This window comes from Macrotis lagotis, chromosome 4, assembly GCF_037893015.1.
Source record: "Macrotis lagotis isolate mMagLag1 chromosome 4, bilby.v1.9.chrom.fasta, whole genome shotgun sequence".
NCBI lineage: Eukaryota > Metazoa > Chordata > Mammalia > Peramelemorphia > Peramelidae > Macrotis > Macrotis lagotis.
The window spans coordinates 53,960,636-53,978,204 of record NC_133661.1 but is presented as its reverse complement, the minus strand read 5'-3'; the positions used below and the strand labels follow the sequence as shown (position 1 = coordinate 53,978,204).

Sequence of the window (17,569 nt, the reverse complement as noted above, 5' to 3'; positions counted from 1 at the left end):
TATTAAATGATTACTATATGTCAGGTGCCATTTGAGGTCCTAGGGATACAACAGAAAAAACCAAATTAGCCCCTGCCCCCAAGAAACATTCATTCTATTGAGGGGAAACAATATGTATGTAAAAACACAAGTAATTTTTAAACTGGAGAAGTAGGATAATGTTCTATTATGAAAATCTTGATCAGTTTGTAATGTCAGTTAATCTTTAAACCTAAATTATCTTTATTTAGGTAGGGATGGATTGGTCAACTGAATGAAGTCCAGAGGGCTGCCCCCAAGAAAATTAGGAGGAGGTGAAGGAAGCTAAAACCTGGTTGCATTTCCCTGCTTAGACAAGTCAAACATCTTACTGCATCATTAGGATATATTATTTTGCTTCTATTTTCTATTGACTTTTATTTAACAGTAGAATAAAGCTTCCAGAAAGTATAATAGGTAGCCAAAAAATGGATCAGAGATACCTGAGGGAATAGGGCTGACTAGAATATATATGAAGGAACAGTGAATGGAGGTCACCTAAATCCCCCTGCACCTCAGAATTATGTAGATTCTTACTGCAGCCATAGGACACCAGGAGAAGTAATATAGATTTCATTATCAATTCTGCAAAAAAGGTAGGCAGGAGCAAGGGGCAGTCTAGACCCTTTTCTTCTTGATAGTCAAGGCAGGGGCCCATGGAATCCTGTGACTAGACTGGTTATGAAGGAGTACTTGAAGTACTTACCCTTAGCTAGGGCAGCTCAGTCCTGGACAAATTTCAATGTTAAGATTTTTCAGGGAAAGAGAAAACAGGCTCTGGAAGGGAGACATGTTGAGTTCGTGTTGCCATATAAGTTATGTATATCTACATGGCTTGTCAAAATATATGATTCAAGGAAAGTTATTTTTTATTTTTTAAATTTTTAAATTTTGCTGTTTTTTCCAGTTACATGTAAAAACAAATTTTTTAACATTTAAAAAAAATTTTTGAATTCCAAGTTCACTCCTCCTTACCCCCCTTAGAGAAAATAAGCAATTTGATATATGAATGTTGCAGTCACAAAAATTTCCAGATTAGCCATGTTTCAAAACGTTCACATTCTAATAAGGGAAGACAACATATTATAGGAAATTTGAGCTTCAAGATTGGATAGAAGAGTCCAAGGCTCTGTAGGGTGTAGCAAAAGGGAGATGGCACTACATTTTCTTTAAAGTTATTTTCTCCTTTTTTTCCTCTGGGGTAATTTGTTTCATTACTTGTTTCTTTCTTGGTTGCTATATTTATTGTCTTTTGGGGGTATTTCATTGTAGGGATTCTTTCAAGTCTCTCTTTTTCACACACACATATCTGGGCCAGTTTATGCTTCTTCTTAGGCAATCTCATGGTTCTCTCCCCTTCCTGGGGCTTGTTATACTAATGTTAAATTTAGTACAGACACTCAGGCAGCTCAGAGCCCCCAAGCTCAAGAAATCCTCCAGCATCAGGATTCACGGATGTGTATCCCAATACCTGGCAGGCAGAACCTGAATGTTTCTGACTCAAGAGCATCTTTTCACTTTTATTCAAGCCCTCCTTACCTCTTGCCTAGACTACTGTCATCACCTCCCAGTTGGTCCCCTGAATGGTCTCTCCCCATTCTTATCCATCCTTCATATAGCCATGAAAGTGACTTTTCTGAAGTCTAGTTCTGAGCATGTCTCCTCACCCCACTCCCCTCAGTAAATTCCAGTGGCTCCCTCTTACTTCTAGTGTCAAACAGAAACCCTTCCAGCTTTGTCACACACATTCTTCCTGGGCTCTATGGTTTGGCCAGATCGATCTTTTTGTTCCTCACACATACTACTACTTCCCTTGTCTCTGTGCTTTCACCATACTTTCTCACTGACTGTTCTTTGTGACTATACTGTTCTCTGTGTCCTCCCTAGGATCTTTCACCTTTCTGAAGGAGGCCTCTTGTCTCCCAAAGCTGCAAGGTTCTTCCTTCTTCCCCCTAACGTCACCTTGTATCCATTTTTTTGGTGTGTTTTTGTATAGACCTACATAGCTTACCCTTTGGACTACTCTTCCCCCCCACTTCCATTCACATTCTCAAAGTGGATTCTCCTCCCATTGAGGAGATACTCTAGATACCTATGGGTGTGAATCCTGGTAGATAGGAGAGATACCTAATACATGCTTATTGATCATTATGATCAATTATGACCACTGGAAACTATGGAATACAAGAACTATTTGAAAGAACTGACTGTACTTAGCCTGGAAAAGGGATCACATTGGATAAGGGGGCATGATAACTGTCACCAGACATTTGAAGTCCTTCATGTGAGGGCTTAGATTTCTGTTTGATTCTAGAGAGCAGAACTAGGTGCAACAGGTCTAAGCTGTACAGAGGTCCACCTTAGAGTAAATTAAGGCAAAAGGTCCTGGCAAAAGTTGTCAGTGATTTAGAAACAAATTTCTTGGTCAAGGAAGGCTGGATTGAATGGTCTGTGAGGTCCCTTCTGGTGCTTAGGTTTGGTGGTTGCCATCAATGAATAAATGAAAAACATAGTGTTTATTATGTTCTAATAGCTGAATTTATAAATATAAAAGTGAGTCTCATACTCAAGGAGCTTGTGGTCTAACAAGGGAAATAACAAATATTGATGGTGTTAGCTAGGGAAGAAAGTTATGATCTTGGAAGTTATGCTCTCTTAGCTACTAAGTCTTTTCTCAGTCCTCATCTTTGACCTCTTATCAGTTTTTGATGCTCTTGACTACCCATTTCCCTCATCCTGGATAATATCTTCCCCCTTGACTTCTGTGACACAATTCTCTCCTGTAGACTTCTTTGCTGATTCATCATCCATCACTTGCCAGCTAAGTGTAGAAGTCTTCTCCATTTCTCTTTCTTGGTGTTCTTCTGTCCATCTAGGGGATCAGTTACCCAGATGACCCCCACATTTTCTCCTGAAACTCAGTCCTGATGATCAGCTTCCTGTAGAACATCTTCCCCTACATGGTCATTAGTATTTCAGTTTTTCTACTCACCCACTCAAATTTTCCTGTTTTTAGGATCCTAGTTCCAGGTTCATAAACGGAGTTATCCTATACTTTTCTCTTTCGTTCATTTACCAACATCTAATCAATTACCAAGTTCTGTTGATTTTATTCCATATTTTTCATATAGATTTCCTTTCTTCTATTTTCTCCCTATTTCAGGTCCTCATCACCTCATCACCTCCTACTTCTTTTCTTGCTTTCATTATCAGGCAACCAAGTGACATGGTGGATTGAGTACTGGGCCTAGAGTCAGAAAGACCAGAGTCCAAATCCAGTCTCAGACACTTACTTGTTTTGTGACTCTGGGCAAGTTACTCTCTCTGCCTCAGTGTCTTCAACAGTAAAATGGGGTTATAGTGAGGATGAAATGAGATTCTGTTAGTAAAGTGCATAACACAGGCCTGGAACATGGGAAGCATGTTTTATGTGTTTTTTTCCTTCCTTATGTCTAATCCATTCTTCTATAACTGCTAAAATAATTTTCCTACCAAAGCAGTTATATCAGACTTCATTATTTCCTTTTGTTTCTATGATATGAAAACTTCTTAGCCCAACCTTATTTCATGTTGTCACCCTTGTACCCTGTGTTCCAGTCAAATTAGATTTCCAATTTAATGTCCTCATCTACAGAATGAGGGAATTGTACTAGATGAACTTTGAAGCCCTTTTAGCTCGATATCGATTATCCTATGAGCCTCGATGTTCCCAGAATGCAACAATTCACTTCCTCTCATCTTGGAATCTCTCAGAATCTTCCTCTTCCTTCAGGGTTTAGGCCAGGTACTACTTCCAGTCATTAGTGCTCTTTCCTCAGATTACCTTGTTTTTATTTACCCATCCAGGTACATGTTGTGCTAGTCTAATAGAACTGTGATCTTTGTGCATTTTATGTCCAGTACCTGCATTTAAAAAATGCTTAATAAATGTATAGAGAGAGTGGGAAAGGAGAAACAAAAGAGGATCAGCTCTTAGTGACAGCAGATGTGCATACTTAAGATAGGAATGTACCTCAGTTTTTTCATCTGGACTTTTTGTTGTTCCTTTGCATGTGGCCTGTGACTGAGAGTACACTATCAGTGCTTGGTGGGGATCTTTGCTTGTCTTTCTATTTGCTATTATGTTGGATTAAATGTCTTTTATTTCTTAACTTGTGGGAGCTTTTTTTAAAATTTTAATTAATTCATTTTTGAATTTTACAATTTTCCCCCTAACCTTCTTCCCCCCCACCCCCACCTCTCATAGAAGGGAGTCTATTAGTCTTTACATTGTTTCCATGCTATACGTTGATCTAAATTGAATGTGTTGAGAGAGGAATCATATCCTTAAGGAAAAAAAATAAAATATAAGAGACAGCAAAATTACATAATAAGATAACTTTTTTTGTCAATTAGAGGCAATAGTCTTTGGTCTTTGTTCAAACTCCACAATTCTTTATCTAGATACAGATGGTATTTTCCATCACAGGTACCCCAAAATTGTCCCTGATTGTTGAACTGATGGAATGAGCAAGTCCATTAAGATTGATCATCAACCCCATATTGCTGTTAGGGCATACTGCTCATACTGCTCATCTCACTCAGCATCATTAACCCAAGCTACAGTTTTGAGTGGCTGCTCTGCAGACATAACATGGACCATCTCATTAACAGACCAGAGAAGTAAGTTCCTCATCTGTAAAATGAGGGACCTCTGAGGTTTTTTCCTGACTTCATCTATGACCCAACATGTGCAAGAACTCTCATACTATAAATAAAAACAGCACAAAAAACCCCAGTCCAGCTCAGAACCAGTGTAAAGATCAATATTGACTCTCAAATTCAGAAGTCTATAATGTAATGTGTCAAGGCCAGTTATAATCCTCTATTGACAGTTTTTTCTCCATATTACAAAGGAGAGTTAAAAGAGAAGAAAAATTAGGGACAACTTTCTAAAAAAAAAAACATTTTTAAAGAGTAAGGCAGCTTTTGTTCAAGACTAATTGATATCCTTATGAAAATGGGAATTGTTTAGTAATCAAGTTCTCAGGTAGCTTTTTGATTCCCTAATATTATAATTAATTAAAGGACTAAACTGTGTCTAAAATAACATGAGTTTGTCTTTAGTTTGTTTCATTTTCCCCCTGGGTCGTTCCTTTTTTTTTTCCCTAGACAAAGTGTCTATTCAGCCTTTTCCGTGATGTTGGACACCAGATCAAATTGGGAAACCTCACAGGGATCAATTCCTCATTGGCTAAACCAATCCTTACCAAGACTTCAAAGGAGGAAAAGCCATCCAAAGAGAAAGACACTGTAAGGAAGATGCTACATGGAAGGCCTAGTGTCTGAAGGTGGTATTTGTGGGTAGGGTGTCTCCTAAATGGATTCTTCATGTGCAGAGTGACAAGTGCTTCCTTGATGTGACAGGATCTGTGAGGTCATAGAGAGGAGGCTGGCCTTGGGGTCAGGAGGACTTGGGTTCAAGCCTGACACAAGTCTGTGCAAATGATGGGCTGACAGATCTTGTGGGTTCAAGTGACCTGAATAGTGTAATTGTCACTGCTGATTGGTATAGGCCTCTGTAGAGGGAGTTTGTCCCTTTGGGATTCCCTGGTACCTCTGAAACCTAGCACCCCAGCAGTAGCAACAAGACTATTTGTCTTGTTGACAATGAGGAAAGTCATAAATTGTAGAACTATTGGTACTGCCCTCCCTGCTAGGCCAGAGATCCATAGAACTTTGTCTGTTGAATTTTTTGTGCTCTTGCTTTCTTCTTTTTTTTTTTTCCCCAGTCATCTAGTATAAAATCACAGAGCTCAGACAACCCTCTGGAAGGTGAAACTCCTCTGTACCAGAATCCAGATGGACAGGTAATGGTGACTCAAAGATGGGACCGAAGTCCCAAGAGTCTTATCCCCTTATATCTTGTGAAGTGAGAGTCAGATGAGTACATAAAAAATCGGTCAAGAAAGAACTATCCAAACTGCCCCAAGAGTCCATAGGGGTCCATGGAAAGAAGGAGGGCCTTTTGAGGGCAAGGGTGCTCAATATAATTTTTTCCAAAGTCAGACTTCAAGACAAAATAAGTGTAAGCAGTATTGATTATGAATCAATTTTTTGAGAAGAATAAGTCTAAACAGAATTTTCTCTAGAATTCTTTTCATTAATTTCTTAAATTTTAGTTTTAGTTTCAACTGAAATATATTTTGTACTTTGCATAATGAAATCCCAGGGATTTTAGAAAGTTCAATATAACATAGAAGAAGCTTTTTCTTAAATCAGAAAAATGTTGTGTATATATCATGTCTTCCCAACAAAACAGAAAATTTAGAAATCGAAGATAAGTATAGCATATCTACCACAATCACAGTGCTGGGGAAGGTAAAGATAAATGCTACTTGTTCTCAGCAACTTCACAGTCTAGAAAGAAAGATAAGGAATAATATTGGCTTTTCCAAGACAGACATTATTGATTGCCAAATGAATGACAGTGATAAAAATGTGCTATGATTTCAGAGAAAAAAATGTAGTTCCCTGAGGGCTAGAGTGTTTGGGAAGTTTCATGAAGATTGAAGGACTTAATTTAGACCTTGTGGTTTGGGCAAATTCAAATAGGAAAAGAAGAAAAGCAGAGTGGTCAGTGGAAGGAGGCCTGGATCTGGAGTCATAGTTCCTGGGTGGGAGAGAGAGCCTGTGGCTCTACCCCTGAATTGACTGGGTGACAATCTGGCAAGGGATCTCCTTTCTGGCCTTCATTTTCCCAGAGGTGAATAGAGTATATTGAACTAGATAACCTTTGAGGTCTCTTCCAGACTGAGGACCATTTCTTCTTCCTCTCTCTTTGGTTTCTCTCCAACTCAACACAATAGGTGCTTAATTTTCTTGTTAACTTGAAAAAGGTTTTTAATACAATGCTTTAGAGGGAAAAAATGTCTTTACAGCAATATTTGGAAGCAGGGACATACCTCGTTTTGGAATTTGAACTGGAGAAACCCTTAGTCCCAAAGCGATTGCCAGAAGACCTTGCATCCCGGTATGTTGAAAGACTGCCTGTGTCTATGTGCTGAAAGTGGTAGAGCATTATTTACAGGAGAAGAGTGTTGATGCCAGGTGGGAGGCAGGATGTGGACTGCTTCTCTGGATGAAACTTCCCTTTCCTATTCAATAAAAAAACAACACTTCATCTCAAAGGATCTCAATGTAGGTATTATCAGTCAACTTCGACTATGGGCCAGCTCTATGCAGCCGGCGGGTTGCAAAGAGAGGCAAAAGAAAGTCTGGGCACTCAGTAAGCTTGCAGTCTAATGGAAGAAACATATACATCAGCTCTATACAGACAAATAGGATAAATTGAAGATAATCAGCACTAGAATGAAGGGACAATGGGAAAGCTTCTTGTAGAAAGTGTAATGGTTTTTTTTGTTTGTTTGTTTTGAGCTGGAACCACTGAAGTTTGTTGAGATGGGGAGGGATTGACATGGTCAGATCTGAGTTTTAAAAAGATCACTTGAATAGCTGAGCAGAGGCTGAACTGAAGTGGGAAGAGCCTTGTGACAGGCAGACCAACCAGCAGGTTGTTGTAGTAGTCCAGGCAGGAGGTGCTGAGGGTCTGCCCCAGAGATGCAAGATGCTTAAATGGAAAATCCTAATTCATATCTTAATGCTTTCAATGAATTTTATTTTATGGATACAGATAGTAATTATTAGTATATATAGATAATAAAATGTTTTATTATCTAGAAACAACTGAGTTGACAGCACAGTAGGCAGTAGTATTCATAGTGTAAGTATAGATTCATTGATTATATTAAGATAGGTGTGGCTAGGTGGTGCAGTGGATAAAGCACTGGCCCTGGAGTCAGGAGTACCTGGGTTCAAATGTGGTTAATTAATAATTACCTAGCTGTGTGGCCTTGGGCAAGCCACTTAACCCCGTTTGCCTTGCAAAAAACCTAAAAAAAAATACAGGGCAGATTATATTAAGATAAATTAGGATTTTCCAATTAAAGATCAATCATTAGACTTTTTTTAAACCTTACTGCCTCCCAGATCAGCTTTTCATTCTTTTATTTTAATTTTCCCTAGACCTTAATTATTATAAGTTGTTACAAGATGTGTTCTTAGTATTTTCTAAAAATCAGCAATTGTTCCAGAAGATTGAGAATGATAAAAGATAGCCTTACATTTTCCTTGCAAATAAACATTTGTTCCCTTTGTGTCTTGTAAGTAAAAAAAAAAAATTGCTTCTTTTATGTTTTCTTTGCTACTTAGAGTGGACAAGAGAAGTAAATTGTGTAGGAACATTTTTTTAACTTAATTTATTTGACTTTGATAGATGTATTTTGTCATTACTTTTTTTGTTTTGTTTTATTTTTTTGCATTGTCAATACTTTGATACACTGACATTTAGGGTTTAAATAGTTGAACAGACACAGAAAAAATCAAAGTTGCTCTTCCTTGGGGCAGAGCAGTGCAGAGCAAAGAGCCCCGAATTTTGAGTCAGAAGCATCAAACATCTGTCCTGGTTCCACTACTTGTTTCTTCATCTTTAAATCTGGCAAAATGGCCCTTGCCTTACTAGCTCACAGACCTAGTCCAGTATTAGGTTCATTTTTCCTGGAAAGCTCTTGGAGAATTGAAAGTCCTAAATCAGTGGAGTGCCTTCTCATTGCCCCTCAGTGGATGAGGTCCTATAGAGTGTGCCGGAGAGCTGTGCCAGTCAGCACTGCCCAGACACCGAGGCTTCCAGACAGACTCAGGCAGCGCTGTGACTGTACATTGATAGTGGTGCAGGAGCTACTCACCATAAAAGGACACACATGCTACTCCTTGTTTTCAGCCACAGCAGCTCAGAAAACCATCTACTAAGATATGAGTTGGCCTCAGGGCCAACTGTACACAGATGAGGATAAAACCATAAGCCCTCCAGCTGGTGGGTAAAAGTCCAGAGACCCTGGGCTGGGCAGGGAGAGTAGCTGCACCTCCAGGGCAGAGTGCCAGCTCAGACTCCACAGGAAACACACATGGCCCCCTCCCAGGACCTGGTTATTATTGGGCATCCTCCCAAAGAAGAGTGAGCAGCTAGAGAACTTTCCTAAGACCTGTTATTCAGGGCAGTAATTGACCCCTTTCTCTTCCATAGGAGGGAAGATGAATGACCATGTGCCCCCAGGTTTGCATCTCTGCTTTTATACAAACCTTGCTACCACATAATAGAATCAGAGGGCAACAAGTGGAGCCATAGAATAATAACAATAACTGGCATGTTTTCTTGGCAGAGTTACTGGAATGATTTGCCATTTCCTTCTCCACCTCATTTGCTAACGATGTAACTGAAGTAAATAGGGTTAAGTGACGTGCCCAGGATCACACAGCTGCTGAGGCCAGATTTGAACTCAGAAAGATGAATCTTCCTGACTTGTCTCAGAGTTCAGGAGGATCTGAACTCAAGTCTGGCTTAAGATACTTTACTAACTGTGTGACTCTGGGAAAGTCACTTCTCCCTGATCACCTTGCCAAAGAAAAAAAGAAAAAAATGAATTAAGAGCAGACAGGAAAACTAATAGAGGACTACCGATTAAATTTGAGTGTGGTTTGGACTAGTCATCAGTTTTTGATTACTTAGTCCATTTTCTTCCTTTTGTGATAAAGGGAACATTAGCAATACCAAGTCCTGCATATGATAGGAAAAAGATTCTCCTTCTGTATTATCCTCCTGAATATTCAAGAGTAATTTATCAACCCAGATATCAACTGAAAGTTGTACATACAGTAGTAGATAATGTGCTAGACTTGGAGTTAGGAAGACCCGAGTTCAAATCTTTCCTCAAGATGCTTCCTAAATGTATGACTTTGGACAAGTAATAAATCAGTCAGCCTTAGTTTCCTTATTTCTAAAATTAGGATAGTAATTGCATTTACCTCCTGCGATTGTTGTGAGGATAAAAAGTGAGATGATATTTGTAAACTACTTTGCAAACTTTAAAGTTCTAGCTATCATTATTGTTTGTTGTTGTTTTGCTTTCCCTTGAAACTATGAGTTCCCTCACATAAACAAAAAAAATATGTAAATGAAAAAGCTAGGCAGTATATCTGGGACAATACCAGAGACACCTATTATATTTTCCTTGTCTGGCTTACAATACTGTATTTTCCATGTGGGCTCATACCTGTTAGTGCCCAAGCAAGAGTGGAAACTGTCTGTCCCATTGGGGTCAGAAGAATAGGACCACTCTAGGAATTTGGTGTGATCAGTCTTTAGATAGAATTATAGATAGAATATGACTCTCTTTTCCTCTCCTATCAGAGTCAAGGAAATGATTCCTCAACGACCCACTCTAGTTCGCCGAACAGGAGGAGCTCAGAAGGCAAGTACCAGAAACGAAATAAGACTGCTATAGTTATCCCTTCCTGAATGTTCAGGAGTAACTTATCAACCCAAATATCAACTGAAAGTTGTATTTACAGTAGTAGATCCATTTCACATTGCCAAAGGGTCAGGGGCTTAATGCTCGTGTGATCTGGAAAATCCACATAAATTTTTTGGGTCTTCCCATCATACCAGAAAAGATGTCTGAATTTATTCTTTCTCTTTTAACAGTACTTTTTACAGTATCTTATTGTAATATTTGAGTTGCTCTTATACAATAGATTACATATATTTTATGCATTTCTGAGTTTCTAAACTTTTTTGTGTTGTCTGTTGGCCTTGGTGTGTTATCTGTGGTTTCTGAGCCCCCCACCCCCCCAAAAAAAATTCCCATTTAGTTTCTTATACTGGCCGGCAATCTATTGAACCCATGATGTAGAAGATCGCAATGTGGAAGGGTTAGCTGTAATGTTAGGCCATATTGCATTTCTGAATGTACTACTTCTGACCTCACAATAAGAGAGCAGGTCTTGTTGAATACCACAAGTAGGTATTGGTCATTGTGAGAAAATTCCCTTCTTATTTTTGGTCCCCTTTGAGACCAGTGATAGATAGTAATTTGTTTACTGTGCTTTCAAATGCAGGACTTCATGAGCATTATTTGTAGCCAGGACAAAAGAGTGAATTGACCCACAAAATTATATTTATTCAGTGATCTGGGTCTTTAGCACCACAAAATTATACCACTGTTATTGTAGATTAAGTCTGTAGGATTGTTGGGAAAAATTTAGTGACCTTTGAAGGTGTTGGGCATTTTGCATTGTAGGAATCCCAATGGACATGGCCTTGTCAAGTGAAATTTCCCTGGTACATAAATATCCATGTGTTAGCAAGATTTCCCCAGAACCATACAGGCCACAAAAGGCCTCAAGAAAATGCGCTGAAGTGGATGAGGTATATGTGTGTTTTGACTTAGAAGAGATAAAGTGTGTCAAAAGTGTGTGTGAGAAGCTATGCATACTTAAAAATGGCACAAAGGTTTTTGGGCCACCCTGTCTTATGAATCTTTTGGGATTGGGGCTAGATGAGGACTATATCAATCTTTAGGTTAAATAAAATGTTTCATTTACTTTGCATATATAATAAAAGTGAAAAAACAAATTGGATTTTTGGTTTTTTTTATTCACCATTAAACTGCCATAAAAATTAGTTATAATAACACATTATTACAAGGTATTTTGATAACAACCAAAGCATCCTATACCTTCTATACTGTCCCCTATTGTCAAATCCCAGAATTGTCACTGATAGCAAAATCCCAGACCTTATGGGGTTATTTGAATGGTCAGAATTCACATGGGGTTACTCTCAATTCAAACTGCATCATTCTCAGAGTTACTGCCATGGTTGTCTTCCAACTGGGAAGAAAATTAGTTTGTTTTTAGACTGTTATTTGTTTCTTGAAAACTAATTAACTCAGTCCAAATTTTGACTTCAGAACCAGGATTCTTGACCTCTCCAGAGCCTCCAGGCTGGATTCCATAATGATGATATTATTAAAGGGGAAGTTTGTGGTCACTAAAAGTCAGCATGGTTTGATAAAAAATAAGTTATACCAGACTAACCTATTTCCTCTTTTTGACTGATAGATCAAGGAATGTCTTAGATATAGTATATCTGCATTTCAGCAAAGCATTTGATAAAGTCTCTTAATCTATCCTTGAGAATAAGTTGGAGAGATTTGAATTGGATAGTAGCATATAGATCTAGAGTAGAAATGGTTGAACTACTGAACCCAAAGATGTTGACCATGGAAGGAATGTTTAAGGGGAAGGAGGTCTTCCCTTGAGGGCCTTGCTGTGTTATTCTTGAACCTATTGTGTTCCTCACTTTTGTGCATGAAATCACAGAGGACATACTTTTCATTTTGTGAATGACCGGAAGCTAGGAGGGATAGTAAATGAATTAGATGATAGAATAGGGATCCCAAGAGATCTCAATAAGCTGGGTCCATTCTATTCAATTCAACCCAAATACTGGGTTCAAAGCATTTGCTAGGCATTGAGAATATAAAGACAAATAAACATTTTATTGGAGTATAGTTCATGTGCATAGATAAGCAAATACAAATAAACAAATTTGAGAAAGAAGAGATTAATATTAGCATCTGAGGACAACTGGGCAGTCCTGATAGTGAAGGGAGCACCTGAGTTGAGACTTGAAGGAAGCCAAGGATTCTGGAAGGTAACCTTTGGGAGAGATTGTTGTATTATAGGCATGGAGGGATTGTGCAAATACACAGGTTTGAGAGAAGCAGCTAGTGGTCTAGTTCAGCTGAAATGTAGGCTGTACAAAGGAGTATGTATTATGGGACATGCATTTGGAAGGCTAAGTTAGAGCCAAATGGTGAATATTAAGTGTAAGAATAGATATTTTATCCTAGAGGCAATTGGGACCATTGAAAGTTTTCAACCTGGGGAGTGACATGGCTAGACTTGTCATGAAATTTTATTTTGGAAACTTTATGGAGACTGTATTGAAGAAGAATCGGTCTAATAGTGTTAATTCTTTCCCATATCCCTCCCCTCAATCCCATTGAGAAATCAAGAAACACACACACACACACACACACACACACACACACACACACACACACACACATATATATGTAATTTGCGTTCTGAGTCCATTATCTCTGTCCAGAGGTGGGCTGCATATTTTATCATGAGTTCTCTGAATTTAGATTGATCATTGCATTTATCAGTGTTTCTAAATCTAAGGTTATTAACATTACAGCATTATGTTGCATAAAGTGTTCTCCTGGTTTTGTTTTTTCCACTCTGTTTATATAAGTCTTCCCAGGTTTCTCTGAAATTATCCCCTTCATTATTTCTTACAGCACCACAGTATTCTATCATATTCATGTAACATGAGTTATTCAGGTATTCCTAAGTAATGAGTACTTCCTAAATTTACAATTCTTTGCCAATTCTCAAAGAGCTACTATAAATATTTTTTATAGTTATAAGCTTTTTTCTGCTTTCTTTGATCTCTTTGGGGTATAAACTAATAATTATATTGCTGGGTCAAAGGGTATATACAGTTTAATATTATTTTTGGGCATAGTTCCTGTGTTCCAGAATGACTGGACAGATTATAAATATATATGGTCATATATAATGAAGTCTTTTGTCAACTGGGGAATGGCTGATATTCATGTATATTGGACTCAGGTTCATATATATATCTTAGAAAGTGGGCCTTTACCAGCGATGTCTGCTGCTAAGGAGTTTCAAAACTGAAATTTAATAGGACTAGATGTAAAGTTCTGGGGTTGGGTTTAGAAACTCAATTTTCTTATATACAGGAAAAGGGAAATAACATTCTCCTATGGTTTGTATGAAAATGACCTGAAGATTTTAATCAGTAAGAAGGTACTTGGAAGAAATACAAGTAAATATGTGATAACACAAGAAAGGAAGAAAGAAAAAGACAGAGAAAGACAGACAGAAAGAAAGAAAGAAAGAAAGAAAGAAAGAAAGAAAGAAAGAAAGAAAGAAAGGAAGGAAGGAAGGAAGGAAGGAAGGAAGGAAGGAAGGAAGGAAGGAAGAAAGGAAGAAAGAGAGGAAGGAAGGAAGAAGAAAGAGTAAGAAAGTAAGGGAAAAAGGAAGAGAGAGAGAAAAAAGGAAAAAGGAAGAGAAAAGAAAGAAAAGGAAGGGAAGGCTAGATGGACCGATCATCTTTGGTCATATCAATGCATATTGTCCAAAATGAGGAAGATGTTAATTTTGCTGGAGTAGTGTGATTAATTTGCTACATTTTTGTAAAAATATTGATTGATAAGAGAATTCACTCAAATTGCTTAATATAAGGGAAAAATTTCCTAAAAATTAAAATGCCTAAAAAGTTGAATGGACTCATTTTGGAGCAGTTTTCTAAGTACTAGAGACTTTTAAGTGGATCCTTTTTAACTTCTTGTTAATGTAGGTGAAATGGTATGTTGGGCCCCACTCTGGACCCTTCTGTCTTTGAGATACTATGATTCTTTGCTTTTGATTTCTTATTTTACTAGGCAGTGAATGACTACCACAATCAGATTCAGAACATTGCCTCAGCCATCTTAGAAGAATATCACAAGATGTTTGGTAAAGAGTTGGCTACAGGAAAAGATCTGGATAATCAACCCTTGGAAGATCAGAAATGCCAGCTCAATTATGAGCTCAATTGCTCTGGAAAATACTTTGCTTTCAAAGAACAGCTTAAGGTAAAACATTGATTCAAAAAAAAAACTTATTGAGTGCTTACTGTGTGCATCCTGTTCTAATGAACACAGCACCCATTTCAACCTCTTTCTCCAAGATCCAGAAGAACTAGATTCATGTACAAAATCCTAGAAATTCTTAGTATGGAGAGCTAAATTAATGCTTCATCTTTGCTCTCAGGACAGAGCATCCACTAGTCCATCTATGAGCTAGGAAGCTTATTGTTATAGAATGGATGGCAGGAGCCCTTGCATCTTTGCTCATTTTGTTACCCAATTTGCTTTGTCCCATGCTGAGTAAGTTCTTCCTATTCCTTAGGTAAATTTTACCTCATTTTACATCTTGTGAACTAAAGATAGTCCCCCAGATCTGAAGAAGTTGTCATTAAAAATCTCATGGAAACTGAGAGATGGCAATTAGATGGCAATTATCTCCATCACTGACCCTCAGCCCACAGTTATGCATAATTATAAGGATAGCTGCCTAGTTTTTCATATCATTCTAACTTTTCTAAACAGTTTTATATCATTTGATTATACCAAGCCTGAGAGGTCAGTAAGATGACTATCACAATCCCTATTTGAGAGGTGGGAACAGAGGAGAGAAAGTGACATCTTGTTAGTGTACAAGCTAGGTCTAGAACCCACTCTCCTATCTACCAGATCAGAACTCCTCCTGTTGGACCAATGTTGCCCTAACCAAATAGGTATTTAAGTCACTATATTTCTAGAAGTTTAAAATTGAGGGTAAAGATGAATAGTCAGGTCAGTTTAACACAATCCTGATTTCCCAGTCTACCCTGATAAAAATAAAATATCTATATTGTTCAATATAGGCTTTCCCTGGAGCTTTCTAGGTTGATTCCGTTCAAGTCATTAAAGATTAAATCAATTGTTTTTGTTTGCTTTTATAACATTGTAATAAGTTTCTTGGGGAACAGAAAAAGTAGAAGACATAATTCCTGTCCTTAGGGAGTTTCTAATCTAATTTAGTTCCAGAGGGAATACTGATTTTCCTCAGTCTTTAGTATAATTGAATATATAAACACTGGCACCTTGGGTCCTTTCATGCCCAGCCTGTTGAAAATAAATAGCATCTCTGGCCTCAGGTAATTTATTTGCTGACAAAGTATCATGGATTCATACAAGAAAGACTACTCTTACTTTCTCTGTAGTCTGTATTCATTTCTCCACAGAAAGAGTGCTTTTCTGGGAATTTGACTGCATTGAACAAATCTTCAGTAGTCAGTATTGGAAAGAGCAGTTACATTAAAATATGATTAAGCCTTTCAGGTCAGATGCAATTGACTTTTCAGCCTTTGTTGTTGGCAAAGAGGAAAGTGGTACTATATCAAAAGAGGAAGAGCCTGAGAAAGACAACCAGCCAGAGCAGAATGCTACAGGAGGAAACCACCTGGTAGGATTGCCTGGACTTAGGTGTTATACTTGGCCTATTCCACCAAGCAGAGTGGGCTGGAAAAGGAACCACTGAGGAAGTTTATGGGGGCAGAAAATACACTGAGCTAATGCAGCAATTCTGTGGGCTTTACTTGCTGCTCTTCCCACAAGAGGAGCATGGAAGGGCCCCCATCTCAGTTAAAGAGAAAAATCATTTAGCCTTTGAAGTGTCAGCAAGAAGATGTTTGGTACTAGATGTGGACAGAAAATGGAGACCAGGCTTATATGTGGTATGGAGAAAATTGCAGTCAGATGAACATTCTATGTTCCCATAGCATTCAGTGGTGAAGATTGTGAGAGAGAAGTACCTGAAGACAACTGCATTTGAAAACCAGGAGGAGCTGCAGGCATTTATCAGCGAACTCTATATATTCTTGGTGGATCAGATGCATGTTACCTTGAACCAGGTACTTAAGTCTTCCCTAATTTATGCAACCACAGAGGGTAATGACATCACTCTTACCTTCCTCTGCATCCATGGTGTTAAAGTCAAATGGTTTAAGCAGGGGTAGCAATCCTTATCTCAGACAAAGCAGCAGCAAAAATAGATAGCCTTAAAAGAGATAAGGAAGGAAACTTTATCCTCCTAAAAGGTACCATAGACAATAAAGTCATTTCAATATTGAATGTATATGCACCCAGTGGGACAGCACCCAAATTCTTAGAGGAGAAGCTGAAAGAATTACAGGAAGACATAGACAGCAAAACTCTACTAGTAGGAGACCTCAACCTCCCACTATCAGATCTAGATAAATCAAATCATAAAACAAACAAGAAAGAAATTAGGGAGGTAAATAGATTGTTAGAAAAATTAGATATGGTAGACTTATGGAGGAAACTGAATGGAGATAGAAAGGAATATACCTTTTTCTCTGCAGTACATGGAACTTATGCAAAAATTGACCATGTACTAGGACATAAAAACCTAATGATCAACTGCAGAAAGGCAGAAATAGTGAATACATCTTTCTCAGATCACAATGCAATAAAAGTCATATGCAATACTGGGCCAAGGAGATATAGACCCAGAGCAAATTGGAAACTGAATAACCTCATTTTAAAAAATGAGTGGTTCTTCATATATGGGTGGGGCCTATTCAAGTTTGTCTGATAGCCGTCACCTCCATTTTATCTCCAATAGAAAAAAAAGGAAACCCTGGATGAATCTTCAATAGCTGGTCCTTGTTCTGTCAGAGGCCTTGTTTCTTCACATTATGTATTGCTAAAATGAAAAGATAGTTCTCTTCCTTAGCCATAAGTTTCAAACAATAGATATCACTTATTCCTGAACACTTTTCTCCCACTGAGTTCCTAAGCTAGCTCCTTTGTAAGCCTTTCCCAACCTTCAGAAGGGTTTTTAAGTACTCAAAATCTTGTCTTTTTTTTTTAACTGTCTTCCAATAGATGTGGCAATATCTTTCATTCCCACCTGTCATCTCTGTGCAAATTTCAAACATGATAAATAAACCTCTGAAGTTTTCCCT

At 38.1% G+C, this 17,569-nt stretch overlaps 1 protein-coding gene across 9 annotated transcripts in view; it reads left to right on the top strand.

Annotated features, from left to right (window-relative positions):
* CFAP70 (cilia and flagella associated protein 70) overlaps positions 1–17,569 on the top strand; it is an 83,995-nt gene that overhangs the window by 28,318 nt on the left and 38,108 nt on the right. For all 9 annotated transcript variants that reach the window (XR_012477789.1, XM_074232829.1, XM_074232828.1 and 6 more), the window contains 6 exons: positions 5,170–5,310; positions 5,790–5,867; positions 6,939–7,030; positions 10,304–10,368; positions 14,443–14,630; positions 16,361–16,492. Coding sequence is in view for 8 of the 9 variants with exons in the window: in XM_074232829.1 (XP_074088930.1) it covers positions 5,170–5,310; positions 5,790–5,867; positions 6,939–7,030; positions 10,304–10,368; positions 14,443–14,630; positions 16,361–16,492 (696 nt within the window). In the remaining variant the exon portion in view is untranslated. The remainder of the gene's footprint in view (positions 1–5,169; positions 5,311–5,789; positions 5,868–6,938; positions 7,031–10,303; positions 10,369–14,442; positions 14,631–16,360; positions 16,493–17,569) is intronic.